Source organism: Anomaloglossus baeobatrachus, chromosome 5 (assembly GCF_048569485.1).
Source record: "Anomaloglossus baeobatrachus isolate aAnoBae1 chromosome 5, aAnoBae1.hap1, whole genome shotgun sequence".
NCBI classification, from domain to species: Eukaryota; Metazoa; Chordata; class Amphibia; order Anura; family Aromobatidae; genus Anomaloglossus; species Anomaloglossus baeobatrachus.
This window is the reverse complement of record NC_134357.1, coordinates 42,893,847-42,910,659: the sequence shown is the minus strand read 5'-3', so window position 1 is coordinate 42,910,659 and position 16,813 is coordinate 42,893,847. Positions and strand designations below refer to the sequence as shown.

The 16,813-nt window shown below is 43.0% G+C and overlaps 1 protein-coding gene across 1 annotated transcript in view; it reads right to left on the bottom strand.

Annotated features, from left to right (window-relative positions):
* DOCK1 (dedicator of cytokinesis 1) overlaps nucleotides 1-16,813 on the bottom strand; it is a 523,077-nt gene that overhangs the window by 386,619 nt on the left and 119,645 nt on the right. Inside the window, exons 17-21 of the mRNA XM_075351602.1 lie at nucleotides 15,100-15,283; nucleotides 9,070-9,167; nucleotides 8,585-8,674; nucleotides 2,695-2,795; nucleotides 216-350 (exon numbers count right to left, since the gene is read on the bottom strand). Coding sequence (XP_075207717.1) covers nucleotides 216-350; nucleotides 2,695-2,795; nucleotides 8,585-8,674; nucleotides 9,070-9,167; nucleotides 15,100-15,283 — 608 coding nt within the window. The remainder of the gene's footprint in view (nucleotides 1-215; nucleotides 351-2,694; nucleotides 2,796-8,584; nucleotides 8,675-9,069; nucleotides 9,168-15,099; nucleotides 15,284-16,813) is intronic.

Genomic DNA, 16,813 nt, shown 5'->3' with positions numbered 1-16,813 from the left:
CCTATACTTTAGCCTTTAGACCTCCCAGCAGCAGGACACGCCAAAACATTTACAGTGACCCTTCTATAATAAAGGGATTGTTTGATGTGAGCAGCTCATTTATCTGTATGTGTGATAATATAAAAAAAGAGGCCTAAACAGAATAGAAACCTGATTAAATACTAATAATACCAGAGGACTATTAGCGCTTTAAGCGAGAAGGACAAAATACTTACTGAATAAACAAAATTCTGGAGCGGACGATGAACTTGAAGATATATTCCAAAGCTTTCATGACTTTGAAGACTTGTTCCGTTATGCCAGGTTTATCAGCATTTTCCACATAGTTCTTCAACACCTTTGTCAGTTTTCTGGAACAGATATGTGGGTATCCACATTAGTGATCACACTTGGCAGCAATATGGCGTGAATAAATCACTAATGGAGAGGAAAAGGCCAGAATATTGAAGCTATTATGCAAAGACCTTGTATCAGTGAAGGATTTGGGTCTGTCCTTCCTTCCTCATTAATAGGGCAGATTTGCAAATATTTTTTTTTTCCAGAGCGCCAAATTTAAAAATTAATGCAAGAATATGATGAAAAATGTTTACCGTACCTCAATGCCGGACTGTGTGCATGACGTAGGACGCGTCACGCACCCAGGCTTCAGAAGAAGGAGGACAAAGATGGCCGAAAGAGGAGGCACCGGAGAACGGGGACACACATCCGAACAGTCTGCACCACACCAACCGTTTAGGTGAGTATTATAAAGTGATTTTTATGGTGTACACAGCGGCCAGGGCTCTTATATACAGCATGCTAGAATGCTGTATATTTATATATATATATATATATATATATATATATATATAGATATATATACACACAGACACACATATATATATCCATATATATACACATATATATATATATATCTATATATATATATACACATATATATACATATATATATGTGTATAAATATATATATGTGTATATATATATAGATATATATATATATGTGTATATATATAGATATATATGTGTGTGTGTGTGTGTGTGTGCGCATGTATGTGTGTGTGTGTGTGTGTGTGTGTGTATGTGTATATATATATATATATATATATATATATATATATATATATATATATATATATATATATATATATATATATATATATACATACATACATACATACATATATATATATATATATATATATATATACACATATACATACACACATGCATGCGCGCGCGCGCGCACACGCACACACACACACACATACATATATATATATATATATATAAGTATACACATACATGCACACACATACACATATATACAAATATATACAAACACACACATACAGCTCTGGCAAAAATTAAGAGACCACTTCTAAACTTTCAGTCTTTCAGATTTTTCTCATTAGATATATTTTTGAGTAACACGTAAATTGTTCTTTTATTCTATAAACTAATGACAACATGTCTCTCAATTTCCAAGAAAAAAAATCGATTCATACATTATTAACGACGTATGAATCAAGCCACATACATTCCGTTATCCTGGAAAAACAGTTGCTTCCTTCTGCTCAGGCAATGTTCCCCAACTCTGAGGACTGTTTTTTCCAGCAGGACAATGCACCATGCCACACAGCTAGGTCAATCAATGTGTGGATGAAGGACCCCCACATCAAAACCCTGTCATGGCCAGCCCAATCTCCAGACCTGAACCCCATTGAAAACCTATGGAATGTAATCAAGATGAACATGGATAGTCACAAGCCATCAAACAAAGAAGAACTGCTTACATTTGTACACTAGGAGTGGCATAAGGTCACCCAAAAGCAGTGTGAAAAACTGGAGGAAAGCAGCCAAGACGCATGAAAGCTGGGATTAAAAATCATGGTTATTCCACAAAATATTGATTTCTGAACTCTTCCTGAGGTAAAACATTATTAGTATTGCCGTTTCTAAATGGTTATGAACTTGTTTTCTTCGCATTATTTGACGTCTGAAAGCAATGCATTTTTTTTTTGTTATTTTGACCATTTCTCATTTTCAGAAAAAAACAAAATATTTTGCTTGGAAATTCGGAGACGTTGTCAGTAGTTTATAGATTAAAAGAACAATTTACAATGTACTCAAAAATATGCCTACAAAGAGAAAGATCAGAAAAAACTTAAAATTTGGAAGTGGTCTCTTAATTTTTGCCAGAGCTGTATGTATGTATGTATAATATATATATAATGTCTCTGTCTGTCTATATATATATTATATATATAGATAGATAGATCAATATCTATATATATCCACCCTGCTGCTCTACTCTGTTGTATTGATGCACCATATAAGCAGAAAAAACAAAAGTATAAAATAATCAAGGTTACAGATATATTAAGCTCTCAATACGTTACACTACACTGTGTGACAGTAAGCCTATTGAGATTTTTAAGAGAGATACCTGCCATAAGAAAAAATAGAAAGAGGCAAAAGTAAAAAAAAAAAAAAAAAAAAAAAATAAAAATTCTATTCTCCGAAAACTATGAATCTATTTGCATTTTTTTTTTTTTTTTTTAAATAGGTCAAAAACTTGTGATGAATTTTTAAAGCTCCGACAGAGATACTTCGGCGGCTCTTTGGGTATTCATGTATCCGGCTCACTCTGTCACAACTGATCTGATCTATTAATAGGGGAACGATTAAACATACGTGTAAGCCAGGGTAGCGCTAAAGTGCTTCTTTATGTAAGTTTCCAAGACTGGGTTGAAGTGTTGAAACTTCCGATCTGCAATCAGACCAATAATGAATACCTGCAACAAAAAAAAAGAAAGAAGAAAAAAAAAAGTGTCTCATAAATAATGCACGACTGTAGGAGGCACATCCTGAGCCGGGGAGCATTCTGTCACCGCAGCATATGCCTACAGCACAGGACGTCCATTCGGAGTGAAAAATCAGAAATTCAGAAAGAGAGAATGAGCTGTAGAGGGAAAGTAAAGCCAGACAACATGTTCATTACATATTAAACAGCGTTTTGTAGCACTGACAGAACCTCCGCAGAGAATTATCTTTTCTGCAGACGGTGTAACACTGTTCACCAAGTTGGAGAAACTTTTTGACATTATTTGAGAATATTTCTTTTTACAAGTTTAGGTTATACTCCTGGAAAAAGCTTTCACAGCGAAACGTGTGTCGGGTACGACGGATGCCTGGTTACCCTTGGCTCCAATACTATACATCAGTGTATCTTGGTTCCTTGTTTCCAGCAGACAGTGTAACACTGTTCACCAAGTTAGAGAAACTTTTTGGCATTAGTTCAGATTGTTTCCTTTTTTTTAACTTTTACAAGTTTAAATTATACTCCTAGATGAAGCTTTCATAGCGAAACGCGCATCGGGTACATTGGACCCTTGGCTCCATTACTATACATCCGTATATCTTGGCTCCTTATTTCCTGCAGACATTGTAACACTGTTCACCAAGTTGGAGAAACTTTTTGCCATTAATTGAGAATGTTTCTTTTCACAAGTTTAGATTGTACTCCAGGATGACGCTTTCATAGTGAAACATGCGTCAGGAAGGGCAGGCTTTGGGTTCCTGGTCACCTTTGGCTCCAATACTATGCATGAGTAAATCTTAGTTCCTAGTTTCCTTTCAGACTTTATGATGGTTGTTTAAGTGCTGTTCTTTGGTCTCACTTTTGAGCCACCCTTATTCATTCACATTCTTGTAGTGCAAAACTACAATTTTTTTGTTGCACCTTAAAAAAGACTCTACCTGGCTTTCTGTCATCACCCCTTCTAATTTTTATTCACATCTACCTTTATAATAACTTTTGGTAGCTTTTAACCGCCCATTACTATATTAACTATTACCATTCTCCCTTAAATAAGGGTTTACTAGTGGTAGGATTACCACTGATGGATATCTAAAGAAAAAAGTAATAATAATAATAATAATAATAATAATAATAATAATAATAATAATAATAAAAATAAAAATAACAAAAAGAACTATTTGTACCCTTTAGCTATGGAGGCCTATTTTTAATGTGTCACCAGCTCTATTGACAATTACCGGGGGTTCCCACCCTTCTTTTTTCCTGTACTTGTGCTTTTTAATATGTATGTTCGTACTTTCTAATTATGTTATAATAAAGTATCATGTTTAATACTATGTAGGCTTGCATTTTTTTCTATTGTAGTTTAATTAGGATTATAAGGGCATATCCGACCACTTTTTTAATAGTGGTGTTCCAGTGTTGGGTGTCTTGGAGAGCTAGGGTGGCTTAGCCGGCAAGCAGGAGTGACGGTAGGCCGCTGTCACTGAAGGTACTGGGTAATGACATCGGAGATCCACATGCAGTGCTGCCCTTCTCGGTTTTGGGAGATTTCCATATACAGGATGATATAAATGTATAGTGCAAACTTCATATTCATTTATTAAGTCTTTTCCACAACAGATCATCGGGTGGTCCATGTCTTATTTTAAGCAATTTAGAGGACTTAAAGGGGTTTTACTAAATTAAAAATAACTTAATAAATCACTGGATTAAGAATTATTTACTAATCTTTGGAGGAGTGACTGCTGGGACTCCCCGGGGATCCAGTGAATGGGGATCTGAGGAATCCCGCTTGCATTAAATGAAAAGCGAGCACACGGACCACCTGTCCCATTTATTGTTTATAGAACTGTAGTCCACTACGGTTGTCCCATAGACAATAATGGAGTAGAGGTGTACATACTCAACCTTCCCTGCAAGAGCTCCCTCGATCTGTGGGTGTCAAAGCGGTCACTTCCCAGGTGAGGATTTAGTTACCCCTAACCATAAGGGGGAAATCCCTTATCTAGATATGTTATAGAAGTCCAATCCAAGGGGTCATGGAGTTATGGAGGATCCGGAAAATGGAGGTGTGAAGTCCCAGTATATGCAGAGGTCTCCCCCCACTTGGCCGATTCCATATCTTCAGCTTAGTTTGATAAGAACATGACCGTACACTTCACCAGCAGAAAAACACATCAGGGCTGCACGGTGGCTCAGTGGTTAGCACTGCAGTCTTGTGGTGGCTCAGTGGTTAGCACTGCAGTCTTGTGGTGGCTCAGTGGTTAGCACTGCAGTCTTGCAGCGCTGGAGTCCTAGGTTCGAATCCCACCAAGGACAACATCTGCAAGGAGTTTGTATGTTCTCCCTGTGTTTGTGTGGGTTTCCTCCCACACTCCAAAGACATACAGATAGGGACTCTAGATTGTGAGCCCCAATGGGGACAGTGTTGCCAATGTATGTAAAGCGCTGTGGAATTAATAGCGCTATATAAATGAATAAAATTATTATTATTATTATCTACATTCCTTAACAATAAAATTGCAACACCAAGAAGGAAAATTTGGGGAAATTAATAAGAAATTAATAAAAAAAAAAAAAAAAATCACAGAATGGAGAAAGGTTACAAATATGTAAATTATACATAAATGCAAACAAAATGTTCAAACTACACTCCATACTGAATGAATAAATCAACGTGTGTGCCCCATGCGGGAATTGCTGCATTTACATCCTCGTTGCCATCAATGAGGTTATTAAATGGTTTTCAGAAGAATATTCTGCCGCGCTGAATGCACTTTTGACCGTATGCTTGTTGATTGCGTGACTGTGAGCAGCCACGTGGCCTAAACGTGTTTTCATGCCCTACAGCAGGGGTCGGGAACCTATGGCTCGCGAGCCAGATGTGGGTCTTTTGATGGCTGCATCTGACTTGCAGACAAATCTTCCGATTTGTAAAATGCACTTTTTTTTTTTCCTCCAAAACTGGGAGGAAAAAAATTGGGGGTTCATCTTAGAAACCGCATATGGCTTACCGGGGCAGCAGTGGTGGCGCAGGGTCAACAATACTGCGGGCACGAGGGGTGTCGCGGCGGCAGACGCCATTGATCTGTGGGCTGCTTTGAATCTCCCGTAGTTGACAAGATCAACTTCAAGAAAATGGTTACAGAGGCTGCGCGTGAGCAGATAGGACTCCGCGGCCATTTTCTTGAAGTCCATCGCGTTGATCTGCGCACGCGCCGCGGCTACTTTCTTGAAGTCAATCTCGTCAGCTGCAGGAGATTGAAAGCAGCACGCTGGCAGATCAATGGGGCCCGCCACCATGACACCCCATAAGCAGTATATCCGACCCTCCTGAGTCGTGACACCCCCTCCTACGTGCCCGCAGCATCACCTACCCTGCCTCCTGGGACCTTCTGAGCCACTCCCCCACCGCCGCTTCCCCCTGGTGAGTATGGCTCTCACGGAATTACATTTTAAAATATGTGGTGTCCATGACTCTCAGCCAAAAAGGTTCCCAACTCCTGCCCTACAGCGTCTCCGGACTTGTCTCCCATCGATCACATCAAGAGGCCATGCATTAACAGCACAGGGTGCTGCCAGCAGAGGATCTTGAGGATTTGCCCAAATGTATTCAGCACGGCAGAACGTTCCTCAGATAATATATAATATAATAATATTTACTCATTTATATAGCGCTGTTAATTCCACAGCGCTTTACATACAATGGCAACACTGTCCCCATAGGTACTCTAGATTGTGAGACCCAATCTATGTTTTTGGAGTGTGGGAGGAAACCAGAGAACCCGGAGGAAACCCACGCAAACACGGGGAGAACATACAAACTCCTTGCAGATGGGGTCCTTGGTGGGATTTGAACCCAGGACCCCAGCGCTGCAAGACTACAGTGCTAACCACTGAGCCACCGTGCTGCCCTAATAAGCATTAATAACCTTAGAAATACGCGATACTGAATAAATGGAAAAGTTTTGCAAAATTTATTTCCATTTTTTCAACATTTGCAAATCAGTTACATGTCTATCTATTGTGTGATTTCCATAAATCAACGACTTTTCCTTCTTAGTGTTACAATGTCAATGTTGAGGAGTGTGTACACACACGGCTAATTAGGATTCTAACATTACATAAGAAAAACAAATTGTCTCTCCAGGAAAGGAGACAAACTCTAGCGCAGCGCCACCTATTGGAAGTAGCGATCCTAAAAGTCAAATTTGGATTTTTAACAATCCTTTACATATGACTTATGCCTGCTTTACACGAGTCGATCTATTGTGCGATAGCACGAGTGATCGTACCTGCCCCCGTCGTTTTTGCGTCACGGGCAAATCGCTGCCCGTGGCGCACAAACTCGTGTGACGGGGGTTAAACGAGTTTGTGCGCCACGGGCAGCACTTACCTTCCGGATGACCTCGCTCTGGGCGACGAACGTCCACTTCCTGAAGTGGGAGGGACGTTTGGCGTCACAGCGACGTCACACGGCAGCCGGCCAATAGAAACAGAGGGGCGGAGATAAGCGGGATGTAAACATCCCGCCCACCTCCTTCCTTCCATTAAGCCGGCGGGTGCCGTGGGACGCAGGTACTCTGTGTTCGTCGTTCCCGTGGTGTCACACGGAGCAATGTGTGATGCCACGGAAACGATGAACAACCTGCACCCATGAAAATAAACGATATTATGAAAGTTAACGACGAGTACACGACTCACGATTTGTGAGAGATACTGCGTCGCTAGGAGGTGTCACACGAGACGACGTCGTGCGCTATGCCGGATGTGCGTCATGAAAACCGTGACCCCGACAACATATCGCACAATATATCGTCTCGTGTAAAGCCCGCATTAGGATTTATGCCAGATCAGAATCCCAATTTGCAGACACGGTGTTTTGCAGTGGTTGCCCCTCGTCAGTGCAAAGTATGGGGTGTCTGATCTGGCTCATGAGAAGCTTTGTGGGGACCACGGGGGAACACTATTCTCCTTAAGGAGACTTTGCAAGCCAGTCTGGCTGCTTTCAAGTAAGGGGACTTATAGCTGCCATGCCCCTCTGCAAAATATTCTAAATAAATAAATATTACAAATATATAAGAAAAACAAACATTCTTTTAACAATTCTCACATCTGTTAAAAAAGGCTCCAAAGTGAGGTTGCATTTTTAGGCTATGTGCCCACGCTACAGGATTTATCGCGGATTTGACGCGGATTTTGACGCGGATTTAGCGCGGATTTGCCGAAAATCTGCAGCACAGCTACTCCCCAGCCATTTCAATGGCATTTTGGAAATGCTGTGCCCATGCTGCGGATTTTTCCGCTGCGGATTTTGCCGCGGATTTTGATGCGGAACAAACTGCAGCATGTCAATTGTTTGGTGCGGATTTGGTGCGGATTTTCTGTTTTGAATGGGGAAAAAAAAAAAATAAAATCCGCATCAAAATCCGCGGCAAATCCGCGGTAAATCCGCGGCAAATCCGCGGGTGCGGATTTGCCGCGAAAGTTGCGGATTTTCAGGCAAAAAAATCCGCAGGGACCTTTTACTGTGGACACATAGCCTTATCCTCCCCATACTGCACCATCGCTTTGTATATTCGGTACGCATCCCAGTTTTAACCTGTGTTACTGTTTTTTATGCTAAGTTTTTGTTTGCTATGGTGCAGACATAAAACAGATTGCAGTTCTGTGCAAGAAGACAAAAATCAAGACAACAGCTTTCCAGCAGCGAAGACATACTCGGCTCTTTGTCTTCTTGTTTCCTTTGATATAACTTACCAAGGCATCAAAGACTAATATATCAAACGTCTCGCTCTCAGAGTTTTCCATTATGATGTTAAACAACGCGTCCAAAGTGTCCTGCAAGAACTAGAAAAGGAAGAGTTGGGTCAAAATCCATAGTAGCGGTACAGCATTTCCTATATACACAACCTTGCAGATATTCTCCGCGAGGTTATCTTTACACAAAGCACGAATGATGTGGTTAAGTGTATTTTTGAAATTCTCCATTCATTTTTTGAGCAAAACTTCTTATTTCCAGAAAAATCTTGTGCCCGTTATGAACCTATTCAGGTAAAAATGTATTTTTATTTACAAACCCTCACCGCCATTACTAAGGCATTGGGAAAGCAGACAGTGGTGCGCATCAGCGCAGTTTTTGGAGGCTTTGCCCTCATATATGAAACGTGCTTCCTTATATGTAATGAGTGATTGCATGTTTTTAGCGTTTTGTCAATCGAATAAGACTTAGATGAGCGACTTACCTTAACAACTTCACCTCCATCGACATTCATTAACTGTCGCAAATTCTGCTGGAGCAGGTTTGTGTTTGAGCGCCATTTCAAGAGCCCGAGCAAATCCACTAAAAAAGGGAAAAGACAATCAGCAGATTGTAATACGAATCTAATAGCAATGCCAAAACAACAAAGTACCGTATTTTTCGGACTATGCACCCTTGTTTAAAATAGGAAAATAAAATTTTAGGCAGAAAATGTGGTCATGACACACTGTTATGGGGCAAGGATCTGCTGCTGACACTTATGGGGGTAATGTCACCAAATTCTCTACTAAAGTACCCCATCCTGGTAATGATCCTTCTGCCTTGTATATGATCCCCATCCTTGTATATATGACCACCATCATGGTATGTGCCCACATCCAGGTAACGTATATGCCCCCATCCAGGTATATGGTCCGCATCCTGTGGCACACAAAAAATAAACGTTTATACTCACCATTCCTCTCTCCATGCATCGCTCGTCTTTCTGTCTGTGCCAGCAGCAGCGCCGCTGACCTGTGTGGAGCCGTGCGCACAGGGATGACGTCATCGCTGTGTGCACCGCTCTCCACACACATCAGCAGGCCGGCAGACAGGAGGACATGGCGATGCTGCAGGGAACGGTGAGTATACCGTACTTTTTCACTGCCTCCGCACTGATTATGATACGCGGGGTGAAGTGAATATACACACACATGATCACTCCAGGCTGTAGTTGCCAGGGATGATCAAGCGGGCCGGCTGTTAATTATGTGCGCACTCCCCACCCCCATCATCTTGCCCACCTGTCAGCGCCCGCTTCAGCGCTGAGAGATGATGGGCGGGAGGATGCAGTGCATATGAAAAGAGGCTAATGAGCGAGCCCACGTGGTCACAGCAGGCGCTGCTACAGCCTGCTCATGCCGCCGATGACCCGCTCCACCGCAGCACACTCATTCCCCGTAGCATACATTCGGACTATAAGACGCACCCCCCAATTTCCCCCAAAATTTTGGGGGGGGGGGGGGGGAGTGTGTCTTATTGTCTGAAAAATATGATAAAAAAAAAAAAATTCCCCGAACAACTACAATGGCAAATTTAAAAGATGAAGCTATAGAGATATGCACGGAGTGATTCAAAGTTGCTGCGAGGAAGGAGCAACAAAAAATATGTTCCAAAATTTGGGATGATGTCCCTTTTCCATTATTCAACATGATTGGATGAAACACAGAAAATGGAAACTAAATAAAACCCCTGTCCATATGATCATCAGAGAGGATAAGGGGGTTGGGGGGGGGGGGGGGGGACTCTTAATGAAGACCCTGTGGTAGTATTGCATTAGTGGAAAAAGTGTACTATTCATGTGCTTACTAGGAGTTAAAATTGATTTACAGTGGACCCGTCAGCAAAAAAAAACAATAAAAAAAAAAATTGACCTTCTTTGCAATCACAGTGGTAAACTGCAAGTAAATACCGGTCTAAGCATGTGCAGATGTCTAACTGCAAGAGCGGCTGCAGGGAGAAAATTAAGTTGTCTTCTCCCTTCAGCTGCACTCTTCAGTCATCAGGGTGGCGGCTGTATGGAGTGGACTGGGTGCCTCTGCTCCTTGACTGACATCCTGCGCCGTAGCTTGTGTGCAGAGTCAGATGTCAATTAAGGAGCATGGGGATTGATTACAATGCACTCACCGTGCAGAAAGCACTGACTCAGCCCCCAACACCGATGTCTGTAACAGAGGAACTGCAGGTATAATATAACTTAATTTTCTCCCTGCAGCTGAGCATCAAGTTAGACACTTGCACAAGATTCAAAGAGCATTTAGCTGCAGATTATCACTATGGCTGCCAGCAAAGAGTATTATGAGTTTATTTTGCTGAAAGGTTCCCTTTGAAAAGAATTTGTCACCAGGTTTTTGCTCCCCGATCTCAGAGCAGCATTGTGTAGCGACAGAGACCCTGATTCCAGCGATGTATCACTGAGCTGTTTGCTGTCATTTTGATAAAATCAATGTTTTCTCTGCTGCAGATGTAGCAGCTCATGAATATACTGGACTACCTGCAGCACACCAAGTAGTCCTGTAATGATAATCTACTGCTGATTAAACAATGATTTTATCAAAACTACACTAAGCAGCCCAGTAAGTGACATATTGCTAGAATCAGGATTTCTGCCCCTACATTATGCTGCTCTCAGATTAATTGGTAAAAACCTAGTGAACGATTCCCTTTAAGATTAAAGATTGCAACTTATCACCTATGTCCAGGATAGCTGATAAGTGTGAGATCACTGGATTGAGGGTACAAAGGGAGAATTAAACATGAGTAAGGGTATGTTCACACAAAGCAGTTTAGTGCATATTTTAAGGCGAGTACTAGGTGCATAAAATACATTGTGTTATAAAGTACCAGCATAATCAATGAGATTTCTGAAATCTCAAACACGCTGTGTTTTCTGAGACCCTGGTGTGTGTTTGACACTATGCAGTTGGTCAATTCTTTCAGCGTTTTTGCACCACTTTTTACTCAAATGAATGGGTAAAAACGCAGCAAAAAACAAACGTAAAAATGTAGCAAAGAGGTACTTACTGTATGCAGCGTTTTTCCTGCCATCACTCTGGTTTTTGATGCAGAAAAAAAAAGTTGCAACAATGCAACATGTTTACATACTCTAATGCTGATCTACTCAATGTACAGAACTGAAGGAGGAACAGCGCTCACCTATCTGTGTCGCCCAGGGAAGGGGGTACTCGGTCCTGGGCGGTTGCAAATGGGAATGTCACTCTGGAGGCCGTTGCCCAGTCCCGTGCCCTGGGGACGCTTAATAAAAAGGGGAGTATTTACAGGGGTAATAGAGTTAATGTTTGTGACCCACCTGCGGGTTGCAGTTAAGAATGGAGAACCGCTGCTGCTCAACGTGGTTAAACCCAGGGCTGGTGGTAGTGGCAGCTATGGTGGTAGGCCCTCCGCAGGTAGGGCTGTGCCTGGGAGATGTACGGTGTATAATGATGGAGGCCACACTAGGTTAACTTTAACAGTCTCTACTCACTGTTGCTGGTTCAGGTCACATGGAGTATCAGTGCCAATGGAGTGACCCAGGTTGCTCTATCCCCGGCACTCTCTGTAGATTGAGTCCCCGTAGCGTGGAGCATTTGGGAATCCAGACTGTCCCTTTTGGGGTACAGTCTCCTTCTCCGTACGGCGGGCAGTGCGGACCCTGTGGGGAGGTAAGTGTCCAAACCCCGATCCTAGTTTACTGCTGATGACCCCGGATTATTTGGCTTGATGAAGTCCGTGAAGATGTCCTCACCGGGCAGGTATTTATAAAACCGTTTGAAACTTGACATTTGACCTAGGGCCCTGTGCCCCGTTCGTGCTCCAGTCCCAGCGGTATCTCTGTACCTGTCCTGGCGACCTCTCTCCTGTGCCCCCGGGGTCACCCTTGACCTGGTCTTTTTCCGCCTCTGCTCAATCTCTCACTTTGACAACTCACCTCTTCCCCTCTCTGGCCACAACATCCTCTCCTTCAAGCTCACAAACCCTCGTCCGCCCCAGCACACTCCCACCAATCACACATTCACAAACCTACAGGCCATTGACTCTCAAACGCTTACAGACTCTCTACACTTATCACTATCCCCTATCTCCTCACTTTCCTGTCCTAATCTGGCTGTAAAGCACTACAATGACACACTCAGAAGCACCCTGGACCAAGTAGCACCCCTCACCCTCAGAACCTCCAAACACAGAGTAAAACAGCCTTGGCTCACATCACAAACTCGATTTCTCCAGCGATGCTCTAGGAGTGCCGAGTGCCTATGGAGGAAATCCCGCACACCAGAAAACTTCATCCACTACAAGTTCATGTTAAGGACCTACAACTCTTCCCTTCACCTCGCCAAACAGACCTACTTCACCACCCTTATCTCCTCACTATCCAACAATCCAAAAAAGCTCTTTGACACCTTTCACTCCCTCCTCAGTCCCAAAGCACAGACCCCTATCACAGACCTTTATGCTGACAACCTGGCCTCGTATTTCACAGAGAAAATAGAAAACATCCGCCGAGAGATCAGCTCCCAGCCACCAAGCTTTGTGAATCCCATCCCTCCCCATATCCCATCCAGCTCACTTTCCACATTTGACCCAGTCACAGAGGAGGAAGTCTCCAGGCTCCTCTCTTCTTCTCGTCCTACCACTTGCCCTACTGATCCCTTCCCCTCACGCCTACTCCAGAAACTCTTTCCGGTTGTCACCACTCACCTAACTAAAATCTTCAATCTCTCTCTCTCTTCTGATTTCTTCCCCTGTTCGCTCAAACACTCTATCATTACTCCATTATTAAAAAAACCTTCCCTTGATCCGTCCTGCACAAGCAACTACAGACCAGTCTCCAATCTCTCCTTTATCTCTAAACTCTTGGAGCGCCTTTCCAAAACTGAACTTCTTCTTTTCCCTCCATCTCCCAACCTTCCTAAACCTGACATCTCCCTCTCTGTGTGTGGCATAACGATGAGTCCTAGGCTGCAGGCCCGCTGTCTGGGGGTTATACTTGACACTGATCTTTCCTTCACTTCCCACATACAATCTCCTGCCCGCTCCTGCCGCTTGCACCTCAAGAACATCTCTAGAATCCGCCCCTTTCTCACAACGGAAATGACAAAAACCCTCACCGTGGCCCTGATCCACTCTCGCCTTGACTACTGTAACTCTCTATTAATTGGTCTCCCCCTAACTAGACTCTCCCCTCTACAGTCCATCCTTAATGCAGCAGCCAGGGTCACCTATCTGGCTAACCGCTACTCGGATGCCTCTGCTCTTTGCCAGTCATTGCACTGGCTGCCCATATATCACAGGATCCAATCCAAACTGCTTGTTCTCACCCACAAAGCTCTCCACAGTGCAGCACCCCCCTACATCTCCACCCTCCTCTCTGTCTATCACCCCACCCGTTCTCTACGCTCTGCAAATGACTTTCGACTAACATCCACACTAATTCGAACCTCCCACTCCCGAATCCAAGACTTCTTCTGAGCTGCACCAAATCTCTGGAACGCTCTACCCCAAGAAGTTAGGACAAATCACAACTTACTCAGCTTCAGATGCTCCCTAAAAACGCATCTCTTTAGGGCGGCCTATCACACTCCCTAGCCAAACTAATTTCACCTAATCCCTCTACAATTTCTCAGAACATAACCCCACTTCAAACTCCATGGCACCCAAATGCATCTCAAGGCTCTGGCCAACTGGTCCTGGAAGCCATTATCTATCCCCCATGAGATGGCTGGATTGTCATTGTAAATAAGCACTTGTACCTTGCCCCTCCCCCCACCTCATTGTAGATTGTGAGCTCTCACGAGCAGGTTTGCCATTTTTCCCTTTAAATATTGTATCTTCTATAATTGTTACTTGTTTGTATATGTTTATGTATATGATATGTATATGTATATGAGCCTCCTGAATTGTAAAGCGCTGCGGAATATGTTGGCGCTATAGAAATAAAGATTATTATTATTATTACTACATGGACCCAGCTCGGGCACGTCCGCACACCTCTCCTGTGTGCTCTCCACTTCTCTCCTCACTACAGACTGACTGACCCGTCCCACCAGGCTGGCTATACCCAGGGACTCGTTCCCATGGCGACCATCCCCTTACATGGTTAACCCTCTATGCCGAGTGTGGAGAGGCGAACTAGGATTTTAGATGTGCTTTGGTGGAAACGGCACTGGTACTCCAGGTTCCAGGGGGTAGGTTCAGCATCCCCAAGAGGATGCAGTTACTTGTAGTGCCCTGAGGCTCCCAGGGGCGCTACATATCTCCATCAGAACCATAAATATGAATAGATGGGCAGCGGTCACCATCCTTGATGGCCGCACCATTTAAAGACAAGACTCGATGCCCCCCATTCTCTTGATTGGTGGAGACACTTACAACCTTTCCGATATTTCAATCTTTGTATAACCACTAATGGCGCCTGGAATATAGCACCATCATTAAAAATCATATTCACTACCAAGCAAAATCTTACTGATCTTACCATTCTGTGTGAGTTTGGTGGAGCAGACAAGAGTGGATATTTGGAAAGAGTCTTTGCTGATAGTGCAGCTCCCCAGATTCTGCATGCTCTTCCCCGTGGCCGAATGTCCTTTCTCCTCTAATTCAATCTTCGTTGCCGGAAGGCCAAGGTAGGTTGCTGCGTCTTCAAGTTTCTTTGCCTCTGCCTTTTCATGGAATTAAAAAAGCAAATAAATAAAATATATTATTCAAAAATCTCAACATTAAAGATCAGTTAAGTGTAAATAAATGTTCGGGAGCAGCAGGAACCGTCTAAATACAAAGTCGTCTCTGTAACGCCGTGTACTTACCGGGATCTACAAGTACTATACCCACAGCTCCGATCAGCCGCCGTACCTCTTCTTCCATGAATAAAGTGGTTAATTACAGCAGTAAATTAATCCCGGACTTGTGATTCATGAATCTGTGCTACCAATCACCGGCATCCAATTAAATGGTAAAATAATGCACCATTTATTTTCTGATACACACACACCGCGATTAACGCCGGCGGAACTCACAATTCTATTTTTTAATATTAAAGATATTTATTGCATAAACAGATCATTTATTAGCGTAATAATGCGAGCGATATTTTAGCAGATAAACATTAGAAGAGAATTTGGAAAACTCCCAATAACGATCGGAGGACACGGGGGCTCCTTCAGGAAATTTCATCATATGTCTTACTACACTAATAGTTTCAAGGATATCCCTGCCAAAAGTCAATATGGATAGAGCGAGGGGTTTGTAAACTCCACAATGGACAGAACTGCTTGGTCAGTTGTGAAGAAAAGCTGCACTAAAGAGAAAGTGGCCGAACTCCTTAAAGGGAACCTGTCACCACTTTTTTGGCCTATAAGCTGCGGCCACCACCGGGCTCTTATATACAGCATTCTAACATATTGTATGTAAGAGCCCAGGCCGCTGTGTAGAACATAAAAAACACTTCATACAGTAATACTTTACCTAACGGTTGCTCGGTGGGCCTTATGGGCGTCTCTGTTGTCCGGTGGCGGCGCCGCCTCTTTTGGTCATCTTTATTCTCCTTCTTTTGCCGCGATTCATGACGGGTCCGACGTCATCCACACTCGCTGGCATTCAGGTCCTGAGCAGGACAGATCAAAGTATTGTGGTGCACCTGCGCAGGACCGACGAGTGTATATAAGGTAGCCGCATCATGCACAAAGGGTTCAGAATGAGGACGAAGATGGCCGAAAGAGGAGGCGCCGGCACCGGAGAACGGAGACGCCCATTAGGCCCACCGCAGCGACCGTTAGGTAAGTATTATAAAGTGTTGTTTATGTTATAGCCTCGGCCTGGGCTCTTATATACAGCATGTTACAGCGCTGTATATAAGAGCCCGGTAGTGGTGGCCGCAGCTTATAGGCCAAAAAAGTAAATGACAGGTTCCCTTTAATAATGCTTAGGGCTGTAGGCTCGGCATGCGGATGTGAGCTCTGGACATATATGATTGTAAACCTATGCAGCACCAATTCATTTTAATAAAAATAGAGGAAAAATAACATCAGTATTTACTCACAAGTCATCAAATGTCACAAAAAAGCCTCTAATGTGGTCCCAAAGTGTCTCTAATCAAGAACCCATACAAATCACTTCAGAAGACCATATCATAATTATATTACCAAATCTTTATTAACATGATTAAAAAACATAAACACACTAGACACAATAGA